The 12123-nt window shown below is 46.8% G+C and overlaps 1 protein-coding gene across 3 annotated transcripts in view; it reads right to left on the bottom strand.

Moving 5' to 3' along the window:
* Positions 1 to 2034: 2034 nt before the first annotated feature.
* Vdr (vitamin D receptor) overlaps positions 2035 to 12123 on the bottom strand; it is a 94098-nt gene continuing 84009 nt past the window's right edge. For all 3 annotated transcript variants that reach the window (XM_058576128.1, XM_046435539.2, XM_058576127.1), the window contains 3 exons: positions 6476 to 6627; positions 6149 to 6265; positions 2035 to 5163 (listed from right to left, as the gene is read on the bottom strand). In XM_058576128.1, the coding sequence (XP_058432111.1) occupies positions 4904 to 5163; positions 6149 to 6265; positions 6476 to 6627 (529 nt within the window). In that variant the 3' untranslated portion in view covers positions 2035 to 4903. The remainder of the gene's footprint in view (positions 5164 to 6148; positions 6266 to 6475; positions 6628 to 12123) is intronic.

The raw sequence follows: 12123 nt of genomic DNA on the forward strand, positions 1-12123 counted from the left end.
GGCTACCTCATTGAACAGTTACAGATACGGAACCAAAACATGGGATGCAAAAACTCAAAATCACTTTGTCCTAATTATAAGATTTTCCCGAGTTTACCTGGAAAAGTCAGTTATAACACACAGCTTTGGAGATTTTTGTGTTCCCCCTTGATCATCTATAAAAATACTAAGTAAGGCCCAGCACAGTTGTGTAATCCCAGAGACTTGGGAGGTTGAGGCAGAATGATTACAAGTTCAAGGCTAGCTCAGTAACCTAGTGAGATCCTGTGTCAAAATGAGTAATAAAAAGGGCTGGGGATGTGACTCAGTTGTAAGGTGCCCCTGGGTTCAATCCCCAGTACAAAACAGCAACAACAACTAAGTCTGAATCTTCTAGTAATTTCTCAGATTCATGCTTTTTTAGCTAGAGACATGCCAATTTATGTAGTTGTTGGTTTCTTTTCTCTACTTTTATTCATTTTTCATGATCAAATAACCCCCAAGTCCAATTCTCAATTTCTCATCCCCCCGTGACACGTTTTAGCCTATGGTTTGAAATTTTTTGCAGATCTTTCTGAAAACTCAATCACATTTGCAAGTTCCGAGGCCAACTTATCCTAAATAAATACATTGTTTGGGCATGATTACTCCATTTACAGATCCCAATGCTGTGTCCTCAGTGGGTGGTTCTTGTTTGCTGTGTTTAGCAATGCTAACCTTCATCATGAGCCACGCTTCATTGCAGAAGAGGGTGCATAGGCTTTCACTCTTCAGGGCCCCTAGGGAGTCCTACTTGTACATAGGCGTCATTTGCAATCCTCCTGGTCACCAGGGCAGCAGCGATCTTTTTTGCCAACAGTTGTCTGCTTTTCATTCTTGAGGTTTTTAGGTAAGTGCCACACTGGAACTTCCACAACACATCTGACCAAACACTTTTTTTTTTTTTTGTACCAGGGATTGAATTCAGGGGCACTTGACTACTGAACCACATCCATAGAATTATTTTATATTTTATTTAGAGACAAGGGCTCACTGAGTTGCTTGGTACCTTGCTGTTGCTGAGGCTGGCTTTGAACTCTTGATCCTCCTGTCTCAGCCTCCGGAGCCGCTGGGATTACAAGCATGTGCCACCGTACCCGGCTTGACCAAATACTTCTGAGAGTAGAGCATTTTGGTCTAACATCTCTAATTTCCCCATCTCAGGGCCCATTTTAGGAAAGGGAACCTCCCCTCTATCCACTTTAGGAAAGTGCTAGCAAGACTGTCAAACCCAGTAGGAAGCAATACAATAATGTAGCAGTTAATCAATGGCTTCTGAAGGGTCCAAATCTCATCCCTCTCATCACCAATGTAGCTTTCAGCAAGTTATTCTCTCTGTCAAGTGGGGGTAATAATAGCCCATCTCCCATAGGGTCCTTATAAGGATAAAGCAAGTTGGTTTTCATAAAGCATTTATTTACAGCAGTATTTGCCACAAAGTTAAGTGCTATGTAAGTATGAGCCAGCTTTATTACCATAAGCAGAGCTTTTTTTTTTTTTTTCCCATTGGTTTACTTGACAATTTCTGGCAAACTTTTTTTTTTTTTTTCTATTTGGAAATCAGTTGGGAGGCACCCTTTAAAGCTTTCTTCTGCTGCTTAATGTCTGACTTTCACCAAATTTGTCATACATTCCAACCTCTTCTGTTGGCCTCACTTGGATTCCCCCTACTTGCTTCCGGTTAGCCAGCAGAAGGATCTCCCTATGCCTGGAATCTTGTTTATTTTCCACTTTGGTGTGTGCTTTCCTTCACTTCTAATATATACTTTAAAAGTTTTCGCTTTATACATGTCCACCTTCACACTTTCATTCTAACACACTAGACAATACAGTTTTCTCCCAATTCAGATCCCTAAATCTTCACTTGTTTCTTTTTTCTTTTCCTCCCAGCTCCTAGACTTCCCTTTTGGAGTCCTGGTTATTTGCCCCTGGACTGAATAACTGTTGTTCCCAGGGGGTCCCCTTGAGTTCCCAAGAGAGGGCAGGGTCAGAGGGAGAGCTAGGGAAGTGCAGACATTACAAAGATCAAGGTACTTTATTGATAAGGCAACAACAGCATTATACTGGGCTGAGGCAGAGACCAAAGGCCAGGGCCACCAGAGGGGAGGGGTTGATTCACATTGAGACACAGGCTGAATGTCCTTCCCCCTCCTTCTTCTGATGGGTCAGTGGGGCTACAACCCAGGGAAAAAAGGAAGGGGTTCCAGATCTAGACATGCTCTGTTTAAATTTGGGTCAGTCATCAGGGAAACGGAAAATAGGGTCTGAGCTTAAGTGTTTTATATTGAAAAGGGCACTGGACTATAAGTCCAAATTCTTGTCCAGCCCTGGAGTGACTTATTTGCTTGTTTGTTTAGTTTTTTTCTTTTGTACCAGGGATTGAACCCAAGAGTGCTAACCACATCCCCAACCCCTTTTATGTTTTATTTTGAGATAGGATCTCTTTAAGTTGCTCAGGGGCTCACTAAGTTGCTGAGGCTGGCTTTGAACTTGTGATCCTTCTGCCTCAGCCTCAGCTCCTGGAGCAACTTAAAAATAGTTATTTGATCATGGGTAAGTCATACCCTCCTCTAAGTGTCAGTTTCCTTTAACAAGGGGGTTGAACTACTTTAACAATTTTTAAGCTTTCTTCCCCGACTGAATAGAAAGTTAGATCAATGCATTCTACAGCTAAAAACATTCTACAGCTAAAATCAAAGGTCTTTCCCTAGACCCTTATACAATAATAACAATATTCACTAATGTACAGTATTTTCACAATGTAAGTTTTCCCCCCATAAATGGCTCTGCCTGGTACCCTCAATATTAGAACATAGTGGAGTCTGATTCTGAAAGCAACTCATATCTAATGAGATGAAGCCATAGGTATGCTATTCTGTAATATGGAATGTGGCCTTCAGAATGTTTTCACCTGAAGAATTCTGGGAAATGCAGGGCCAGGAGGACACTGACAGCTCTTGCCACGTTAAGTCTGATTCCTCCCAGTTTTCAGGAAATGACAGATGTAGGTGGAGGGGTGCATCTTCTTGGGATTCGGGTGGCCATATTCCTACTGATCTTACCTCCAAGTTGATGCAGAAATACTCCCCTAATTCAAGCAGTCATCTCAAAGACCCTCCATGAGTCCCTCCATGAGTCCCTCTGGAAGAAGCCCCTCTGTGTGGCCCACACACCCACAACCCATTCAGCAGGGAGGGTTCCCATATCCTGGGTGTGGCCACTAGAGGAGGAAATGGAGTCTGAAGTTATGCATTCCCCCCCTGGCCATGCTCCCTGTGAGTTCTGGGTGGTAGAGTGATGAGAAGGGAACCAGCCCCACCCTGCTGGATCCCCCCATGCTCTGACCAGCCCCTGGATCTACCAGCTCCCCCCACCAAGCCCCGAGGTGCAGGTGCTGGCTTCTTTTTTTTTTTAAATATTTCTTTTTCAGTTGGACACAACACCTTTATTCATTTTTTTTTTAAAGATAGAGTGAGGGAGGGAGGGAGGGAGAGAGAGAGAGAGAATTTTTAATATTTATTTTTTAGTTTTCGGCGGACACAACATCTTTGTTTGTATGTGGTGCTGAGGATCGAACCCGGGCCGCACGCATGCCAGGCGAGCGCGCTACGGCTTGAGCCACATCCCCAGCCCATGGTGCTGGCTTCTTGTTCTGCATCTGGGTAGCTATCTTGGAGTTACATGTGGGCAGTCCTCTATCCCACCCTGTCAGGGGAAGAAGATGCAAGCCCTATGTACTTGTCAGAGGGAGGCCCTATTGTTCCAGACTGGGGCAAGAGGAGATTGGGACAACTTCCTTGCCACCGTTGGTGATCAGAGAGGGTGAGGTCCCCTTGGGGGTCAAGGTAGGAGGGCCTGCCCTCCTGGGTGGGAGGTAAGGCACTGGCAGGGTGAGGAGGAGGACAGTGGCAGGCAGGCCTTCTTTGCAATCCGAGGGTAATTCCATCTTGCCATGTGGATGGTTGGAAGGAGAGCTCCCTCTCAACCAACCCTGGACTTTGTGACAGAGACAGCCTTGGACCAGCATCCATTGCCATTCTGGGAGGCTGGTTTGCCTGTTGTCCACTGCCTGACCCTGTGTTCTGCTCTCCTGGGGCTTCTCAGTGGGTGGGTTCTGAGCCAGCAGCTCCTGCCATAGGCAGGAAGCCCAGCATACCACAGCTACTGCCCATGAGAGGATTGCCATGGCAAAGGGATGGAGGTGGGCATACCAAGACTGGGAGAGTACCCTTTGGCCAGCAGGGTGGGTGAAGGGGTATCATGACCTTAGTTTTTTCTTGGATTTGCTCATTCTTGGCAGTGAGTGCCCCAGGCAGGCCAGGGGAAGGAAGGCAGAGGGAGGAGGCACTATTGTGGATGGGACAGAACAGCACAGATAGGTAGCAGGATAAGATGGAGTGGGGTAAGGATTGTGGGTCAGTTATGTATTCTGTGTGGGCAGGGGGAGGGGTCTCCTCACCAGGCTCTGGACATATGGGCTAGGGGAGGTACAAGTATCTCTGTCCCTGAGGAGTGGGTGCATTTGTCCTGCCTGCCTTCCTTTGCATTAGCAGCAGCCACTTAGGGAGTGGTGGGGACATCCTTGGGCAAGGCCCCTCCTCCAGCCTCTGCCCTCTGTCTCCACTTGATTTTTCTTTGTCAAATAAACAGTAACTCATGACTGAGGTCTCATGGGTCAGGGGGCAACCTGTGGCCTGCAGAGAAGGGGGACCTGGTGTTAGACTGGACAGGAGACAGGATGGGCCAGACAGACAAGGGAGATGGCAGAGGTGGGGTTGAACTCCAGGAGGGGTGGGAGGGGTTGCTGGGCTGCAGCCAGTCTGGGGCCTGGGCACCAGGCCCTGGAGGAGCAACCCCGCCCAGGCGCCACCACAGGCCACCCTAGTCAGGAGATCTCATTGCCAAACACCTCAAGCACAAGGGGCGTGAGCTTCATGCTGCTGTCAGGCTGGAAGGAGAGGGAGCGATACTGCTTGGAATGTTCCTCGTTGAGGCTACGCAGGTCCGCCAGCTTCTGGATCATCTTAGCATAGAGTAGGTGGCTGCCTGGGGGTGGGTGGCGGCAGCGAATATAGGTCTGCAGCGTGTTGGACAGGCGATCCTGGATGGCCTCCACCAGCTTGGCGTCCTGCACCCCAGGTCGGTCTGTGGCACAGGGGATAGGAGGAGAAGACACAGGGGCTCCAAGCTGACTCCCTCGCTGCTCAGTCTCACTCATATGGATACCTTGTGAGGCACTGCCCAGGCCACCCTGTATGATTGCTGACCTGAGACACCTGCCTTAAGTCCCTCAACAACTTCCCACTGCATGGAGGACGTTGTCTTTTCAGGAGCCCATCTGGTCCTGTCCCCACCTCACCTCACTTCCTCTGTCTGTACATTGTGCCTGCATCAGTGTCCGGAGCAATGCACTCTCTGGCCTCCGGGCTTTGCTTTTGTGTTTCCTCAGCTTGGAACTCAGCTATTCTATCTTTGCCTGACTGACTGATCCTGTGGGTAACAGCTTACAAGACCTTCCTCAAGAGGGCCATTCCTGATGGCTCTTCAGCTCCATGTCTTAATCAGGCGCCCTGCTGCTGTCATATATTCTATAGATCCACAAATTTGGGCTTCATCACCAAGAGAACATCCCCAGGGCCACAACAACTTCCTCCTTGGCCTTTTTGCCCTCTTCCCACCCCAAACAAACAGAAAAGGTCAAGGGTCAAAACACACTGCCTCCAGAACCATCCAGGTAAATGCAGAATCATTCATCATCCTCAAGGTTTTGTGTTCTTCTGAGGAACCTCAAGTGACAGAAAAGTTCATTCCAGTTCACACAGAAGAGAGCCCAAGTATTGGGAACACCCAGGCCTGTCTGTGGCCTGAGAAACCCTGTTTATCTGGTTTCTCAGAATCCTGTGAATCACCTACTGTCTCTAGAAGAAAAAGCCAAGGGCAGTGAGGGATGAGGGACCCCTCAACCATTATACACCCTAAGGGCCATACAAAGCCAGCAAAGCGATGTTTCTCTATTTCCCTATTTGCCTTTCCTTTTGATCAATTTTCCCTCCAGATTGCCCTGCTGGCCCTCCGCAGGTCATTGTCTTTCACCACTTCCTAGAGAGTTCCTCACTCCTGGGCTCCATACCTGGGGAGACGATGCAGATAGCCATGAGCAGGACATGTTCTTCCTCATGCAAATTCAGCTTCTTCAGCCCCACTTGGAATTTGATGAGGGGTTCAATCAGCTCCTGGGTGTGCCCAGCTATCAGAAAGAATGACCAGGAACTGTGGATAGAACCCAGGAGCTACCCACCCCACCTCCAACCCCTGCCTGTCCTTGCACTCCTCTCCCTGTTGTTGCCTAGCTCCACCCCCCACTGTCTTCCATGTGCCTGATGGGAACCCAAGACCTCAAGTGGGATGGAACCAGAGTCTGGGAGTTGGAAAAGGTGGAAGCAGAATCTAGACACACCTTTGGTCACATCAGTAACATCATACTTATAGTCCTGGTTGCCGCAGTTCCAGGACATGTCATCCATAGTGAAGGACTGGTTGGAGCGCAGCATGATCACCTCGATGGCACTCGACTTCAGCAGCACGATCTGGTCCTCAGAGGTGAGATCTCTGTGGTGGTTGGGGAGGTGAGGAGATCAGGCCACCAGTCAAGACCTTCAAGTCACACCAATCAGTTTAGGGTTACACCTGCTAGGTGACCATTGTGTGCCTCTGTCCTCCACTGAGGGGTTTGCTGCCTGGTTGGAGAGGGCAAGAATGTTCCTCGAGGGAGAACAACTCAACACTGACCATATGCCAAGGTGAAAATTGAAGTAGCTCAGTTAATAAGAGAAGTAAAATCCAGTGACTACGCAGCCAGAGCTATTAGTGATGGGAAGAGAAAGCCAAAGGAAGCTCCCCATACTGTGGCGTGGATAGGATGGTCTGCAAATGCTTTGGCCCAAGTCATCTTCAACAAATCCCCTGTTTTCATTTCTTCTCCCTCTTCCTGTCCACCTGTCCTTCTCAGTAGTAAGCTCTGCCTCCAGGACCTTTCTCAAGCCCTTGACCTTATTCCTACTCTCACCAGGACTGCTCCATCAAGAGCTCCATCATCTCTTAAAATAGCCTCCTCTTGGGGTTCTGGACTCATCTCTTAGAGCTCTCATTCATCTTTCCTCCTGCTCTTCCAGGTAAATGTCACTTTTGTGCTCAGAAAACCTCACTGATTCTCAAACACCCATAACTTGGATCCAATCTGTCTTTCCAGCCCACCCCTCCCAACTCAAATGCCATCAACCCTCCATTTCTAGCAACACTAGGCCACTCTGTATTCAGATGCTGTGTGCTTTCAGACCTTAGAGCATACTCCAGCTCCAGTGAGGAACACCCTTCTTCTAATGTTCCATCATACTGTCCTTATCCTGAATCCAGTGTTATCTCTTGGACCTCCCTCCCCCATTCTCTTTAGCAGAAGCCATTTCTTTATGACCCACTGCACATCGCTTGGCTCTTATTTTGTCCTTTCGCCTTCAGTTCTGTTCATGCTAGTCTCTGGCTCTTATTTGTAAGTTACTTGAGGGCCAATACCATCTTTTAATTACCTTACTGTTGCCCATACTCTGACCATCAAGCCTTGAGTACAAGAGGATCAATAAATGTGTTTATGTGATAAGAGCCCAACAATTAGTTCCACTGTTCTGAGTCATAAGCTGGGCTTGTCTGAATAATGGCAAGGCAAAACCAGAGACCATGGACCCACTTGCTTTTGGCTTTTTCCTCCTTTTTCTTCCTGACTGTCAGTTTTCTCCTGGAAATCATGTAGATAGGCTGGCATCTTCTCTATGGCTGCTCTTCAGTATATAAATAAGGAAGCAGATATTAACTGATGGGAGTTCTATATCAACAGGTGATAGATGATGGGGAATAAAAGGGCTTGCATGATTAGGATGGTAGGCAAAGGATTGGTATTGAGCAATACACAAAATGCAAGAGTTGGAAAGCCTCTTGGAGACCAAGTGGGCCAATTCCTCTTCCTGCATGCCTGACAGATAGCGCTTACATAGCCTCCACAGTATGCTCCTGATGTAGGGAGCTCATAGTCTCTGGACTCAGCCATCAGGTTGTTAGATAGTTCCTGCCTTGATGGCCTCTTCTTCTGTTCAGCTTCAACCCACATGCAGAGATATTCACCCAATGCTTGTAGTTTTGCACTCGGAAGAATCAGAATTCTCCCTTATCCTTGAGACGGCCCTTTAACCATGCTAGTGGAATTTAAAAAAAATTTATTTATTCATTTTTTCCCATTCATTTGTTTGGTTGATTTTGGGGTATTGAATTTTGTCAACTGATTTTCTCTGACAACTGATGACTATGATTTCTCTTCTTAAGCCTGGGTATGCTTTTCCTGGCTGTTGTAACAAATGACCACAAATCTTAGAGACTTACAACAGCAGGAATGTTTTATCTTACAGTTTTATAGAAGTCCCAGGTAAACCTCGGGGGTCAACTCCTGATGTTGGCACAACCACATCCTTTTCTTTTCTTGGTACCAGGGATTGAACTCAGGGGCACTCGATCACTGAGCCACATCCCCAGCCCTATTTTGTATTTTATTTAGAGACAAGGTCTCACTAAGTTGCTTAGTGCCTTGCCATTTTTGAAGCTGGCTTTAAACTCGCAATCCTCCTGACTCAGCCTCCTGAGCTGCTGGGATTATAGGCATGCACCATCATGCCTGGTGGAATTTTTTTTTTTAAAAAAGAAAAAATTAGCATGTCCTCTTTCTATATTCTCTAGGAAAGATGGGCTAATAACTGTCTAAGTCTAAATGTTTCCTTATCTTTGTCACTTTTCTCTAGCTGTTCACTCTACATTTAAAAAATAAAAATTAGGGGCTGGGGTTATGGCTCAGCGGTAGAGCACTTGCCTCACACATGCAAGGCCCTGGGTTCAATCCTCAGCACCACATAAAAATAATAAAAATAAAAAGTTATTAAATTAAAAAAAAGATAAAAATAAAAATTAACATCACCTCCATTGTGTTTTGGTTTTTTAACTCATCATACAAGTAAAACATATGTATAATTAAATCTTTGGAAAACAAATGTATAAAAGCAAATAAAATTACTTATAATCACAACTAACATATACATACACACACACACACACATACACACACACACACACACACACACACACACACACACACATATATATATATATATATATATATATATATATATATATATATTTTTTTTTAAACATACTTGAGTTCATACTAATTCCAGCTTCCCATATCACTGAAAATTCTTTCACCCAGTTCTTAGTGGGCTGGGTAATCTTACATCAGTACACTCAATGTTATTTAAGCAGTCTCCCATTTACCTATTTTGGGATGTTATGGTAGCTTCTAACTTTTGCTACAATAGGTAATTTTGCGAGGACTATCTGTTCAGTGCCCCAGTCAGGATGGATGGCATAAGTGAACACACATCCTCTGGGTGGTTGGCCAGGGGATTTCAGTAGGGTTGCTGCTTGTTGTGACCCAGACATGCTACTGCTATGAAGCAAACCTCTGATGACCCTACATTACCACCCACAGCCAGGAAAGACAGGGACTTTCTAAGTGCGGTTCACAGCCAGAACTGGGGATGGTGGTGGGTGGGAATAGACATAGAGTTTAAGGAAACCAGTAAGAGGGCTGCTCTGTGACAACTGGAGCCTGCTCTGGCTCTGCCTCCTCCCTGACCTGTGTGATATTTATACCCTTGTTATCGTCACACCTGTGGCCACTTCTGAGTACCTGAGGCGTGCCTGGTATGATGTTGCTGTCTGGTCTTTCCCACCCCCAAGGGCAGAGTCCAGCCCCTCCTCGCCTGAATTCCCAAGGTATCTCTAGCAGGTTTCCAGGAGAGCTCTTATCTCTCTACAGCAATTGCTCACATGCCTATCTCTTCCATCAGACACTCAGTACCTGGAGGCAGGGACTGTGTCCTAGTCAACTTTTATCCCTCACAGTTTATATAAGAAAGTTGTTTGGGGCTGGGGATGTGGCTCAAGCGGTAGCGCGCTCGCCTGGCAGGTGTGCAGCCCGGGTTCGATCCTCAGCACCACATACAAACAAAGATGTTGTGTCCGCCGAAAACTAAAAAATAAATATTAAAAATTAAAAAAAAAAAGAAAGTTGTTTGTTTGATGGATGGGTAAATGAATGTGGAGGAAAGGGCACAGGACAAAGGAAGTACCACGACCCCTGAGCCTTTGTCTCAAGAAGGAGTCCCTGGAAATGGAAGTGGCAGTAAGGTTGAAAGGTTTTAGCCCACACATCTGGGCTCCAGCTGGAGTGGCCTAGTCCCTTGTGCACCCACTTGGCTGTGGAATCTCAGGGTGCTTGGTCCTCACATCCAAGGCTCTTCCTGGATGTAAGGACCAAGCACCCTCAGATTTGCAACACTTCTTCTATGCATTTCTTTTGCAGTACCAAGAAAGAGGGAGGTTTGTGGGGTAAGTCTGAAAGGATGAAAGAGAGGCGGTGGGAGGAGGGAGTGGGGCCAAGCGTTCACTACAGTGCAGTTCAAGCCCAGAGCAACCCATCCAGTTCCGCCCCATACTGGTCCCATGCCCAAGCTGGAGTCTCATCCAGACCCCCCACTCCCCTCACCTACACAGAAGTCTCATCCTGCCTTCCCCACACCCACCACCCCCCGCCTACAGGCAGCAAGATCAAAGCCACCAGGGACCACGGCCACTGTTCTTCCACTTCTTGAGAAATCAAAACCCTTAGCATGGAAACCAGAAAGACCAGGGAGCTGCTGGACTGGCCCTGACTGGCCCCTGGAAGTTGCTCCCATCTGAGCTCAGCACCCTCTCCATCTGGTCACAGTGTGTCCACATCAGTGTCCCCCCATGCTCTTGCCAAAGTCTGCTCCATTTATATGGAAAAACATTCTGCTCTGAAACTTCTCAAGTCACGCTACAGAAAGAGAAGTTAACCCAAGGACATTCAGGATGAGTTTAACACATTTTGTATCAATGGTTTGGTACCCCTATTACCTGCTCACATGTACCTCCCTTTAGCCATGACTACAGAACCAGACTAACGAACCCTAGGGAAGATAAGACTTGAAAAGAAGAGGGCAGACTTCAGCTCAGACTTGGGGAGAAAAATTGAGGGGGAGGTAAGGAACAGGTACCAAAGGACACTGGAGAAAAACGGAGGCTGGGGACACTTAGGGAAAAGGAATAGTGCTGAGAGATGCATTTTAATGAGTAATTTCCTTGCAGGATGGTTTCCCATGTGCACAATCCTAGCCACCACTTAGAACACCACAACTTAGCCTCTGGAGAGAGCCTCAGGCCATCTGTCCAACTCCCCACTAGAGCAGGGAAGAATGAATCCTGTGCAGATGAGGATGGAAGCCAGGTGCTTCAGAGTAGACTTTGGCACCTTGAAGTGTTTTTTCTCTATTTACACAAAACAAGACTTTGGAAGAGATGGAGTTTGCAAACAGTAACATGAAGCATGGAGGAGGGAGTTGAAACTTGTGTTCAACGGAATGTGTTTTTGGTTCCAAGGGAAGGCTCTGGAGGTTAAACCCAGGGACTCACAGGAGACTCAGTCACTTGTCCTGTCTGACTGCCAGCGTGGCCCTTGCTCCTGTTGCGGCAACCCAAATGTGCATGTGGCAAGAGTGTCTCAACATTGTTTGACATTCTTTTTTTTTTTTTTTTAATATTTTTAGTTGTCGGTGGACCTTATTTTATTTATTTGTATGCGGTGCTGAGAATTGAACCTAGTGCCTCATGCATGCTAGGCAAGCGCGCTACCACAGAGCCTCAACCCCGGCCCCCTGACGTTCTTTTCTTTACAATTTTCACATTAATTTCAGGGCAAGAGCATTGGAGAGTTTCTGGCATTTGGGTTGGTGAGAGGCATAAAATAAAGCAGGGCTAGTTGTCTCAGCACAGAAACAAACTGGAAAGCGTTGAAGCACCTGACTTCCATCCTAATTCTGAAGAGCAATCCTCATCTATACATTGCCATTAAGCAGGGCAATGTGGTAATTTAGACAATAACTAATTGATGGCTTCCGTATGCAGCAGAGAGATCCACAAAACAAATAA

Source organism: Marmota monax, unplaced genomic scaffold, assembly GCF_021218885.2.
Source record: "Marmota monax isolate L192 unplaced genomic scaffold, Marmota_monax_Labrador192_F-V1.1 WCK01_AAM20220418_F8-fsc00012, whole genome shotgun sequence".
Lineage (NCBI taxonomy): Eukaryota > Metazoa > Chordata > Mammalia > Rodentia > Sciuridae > Marmota > Marmota monax.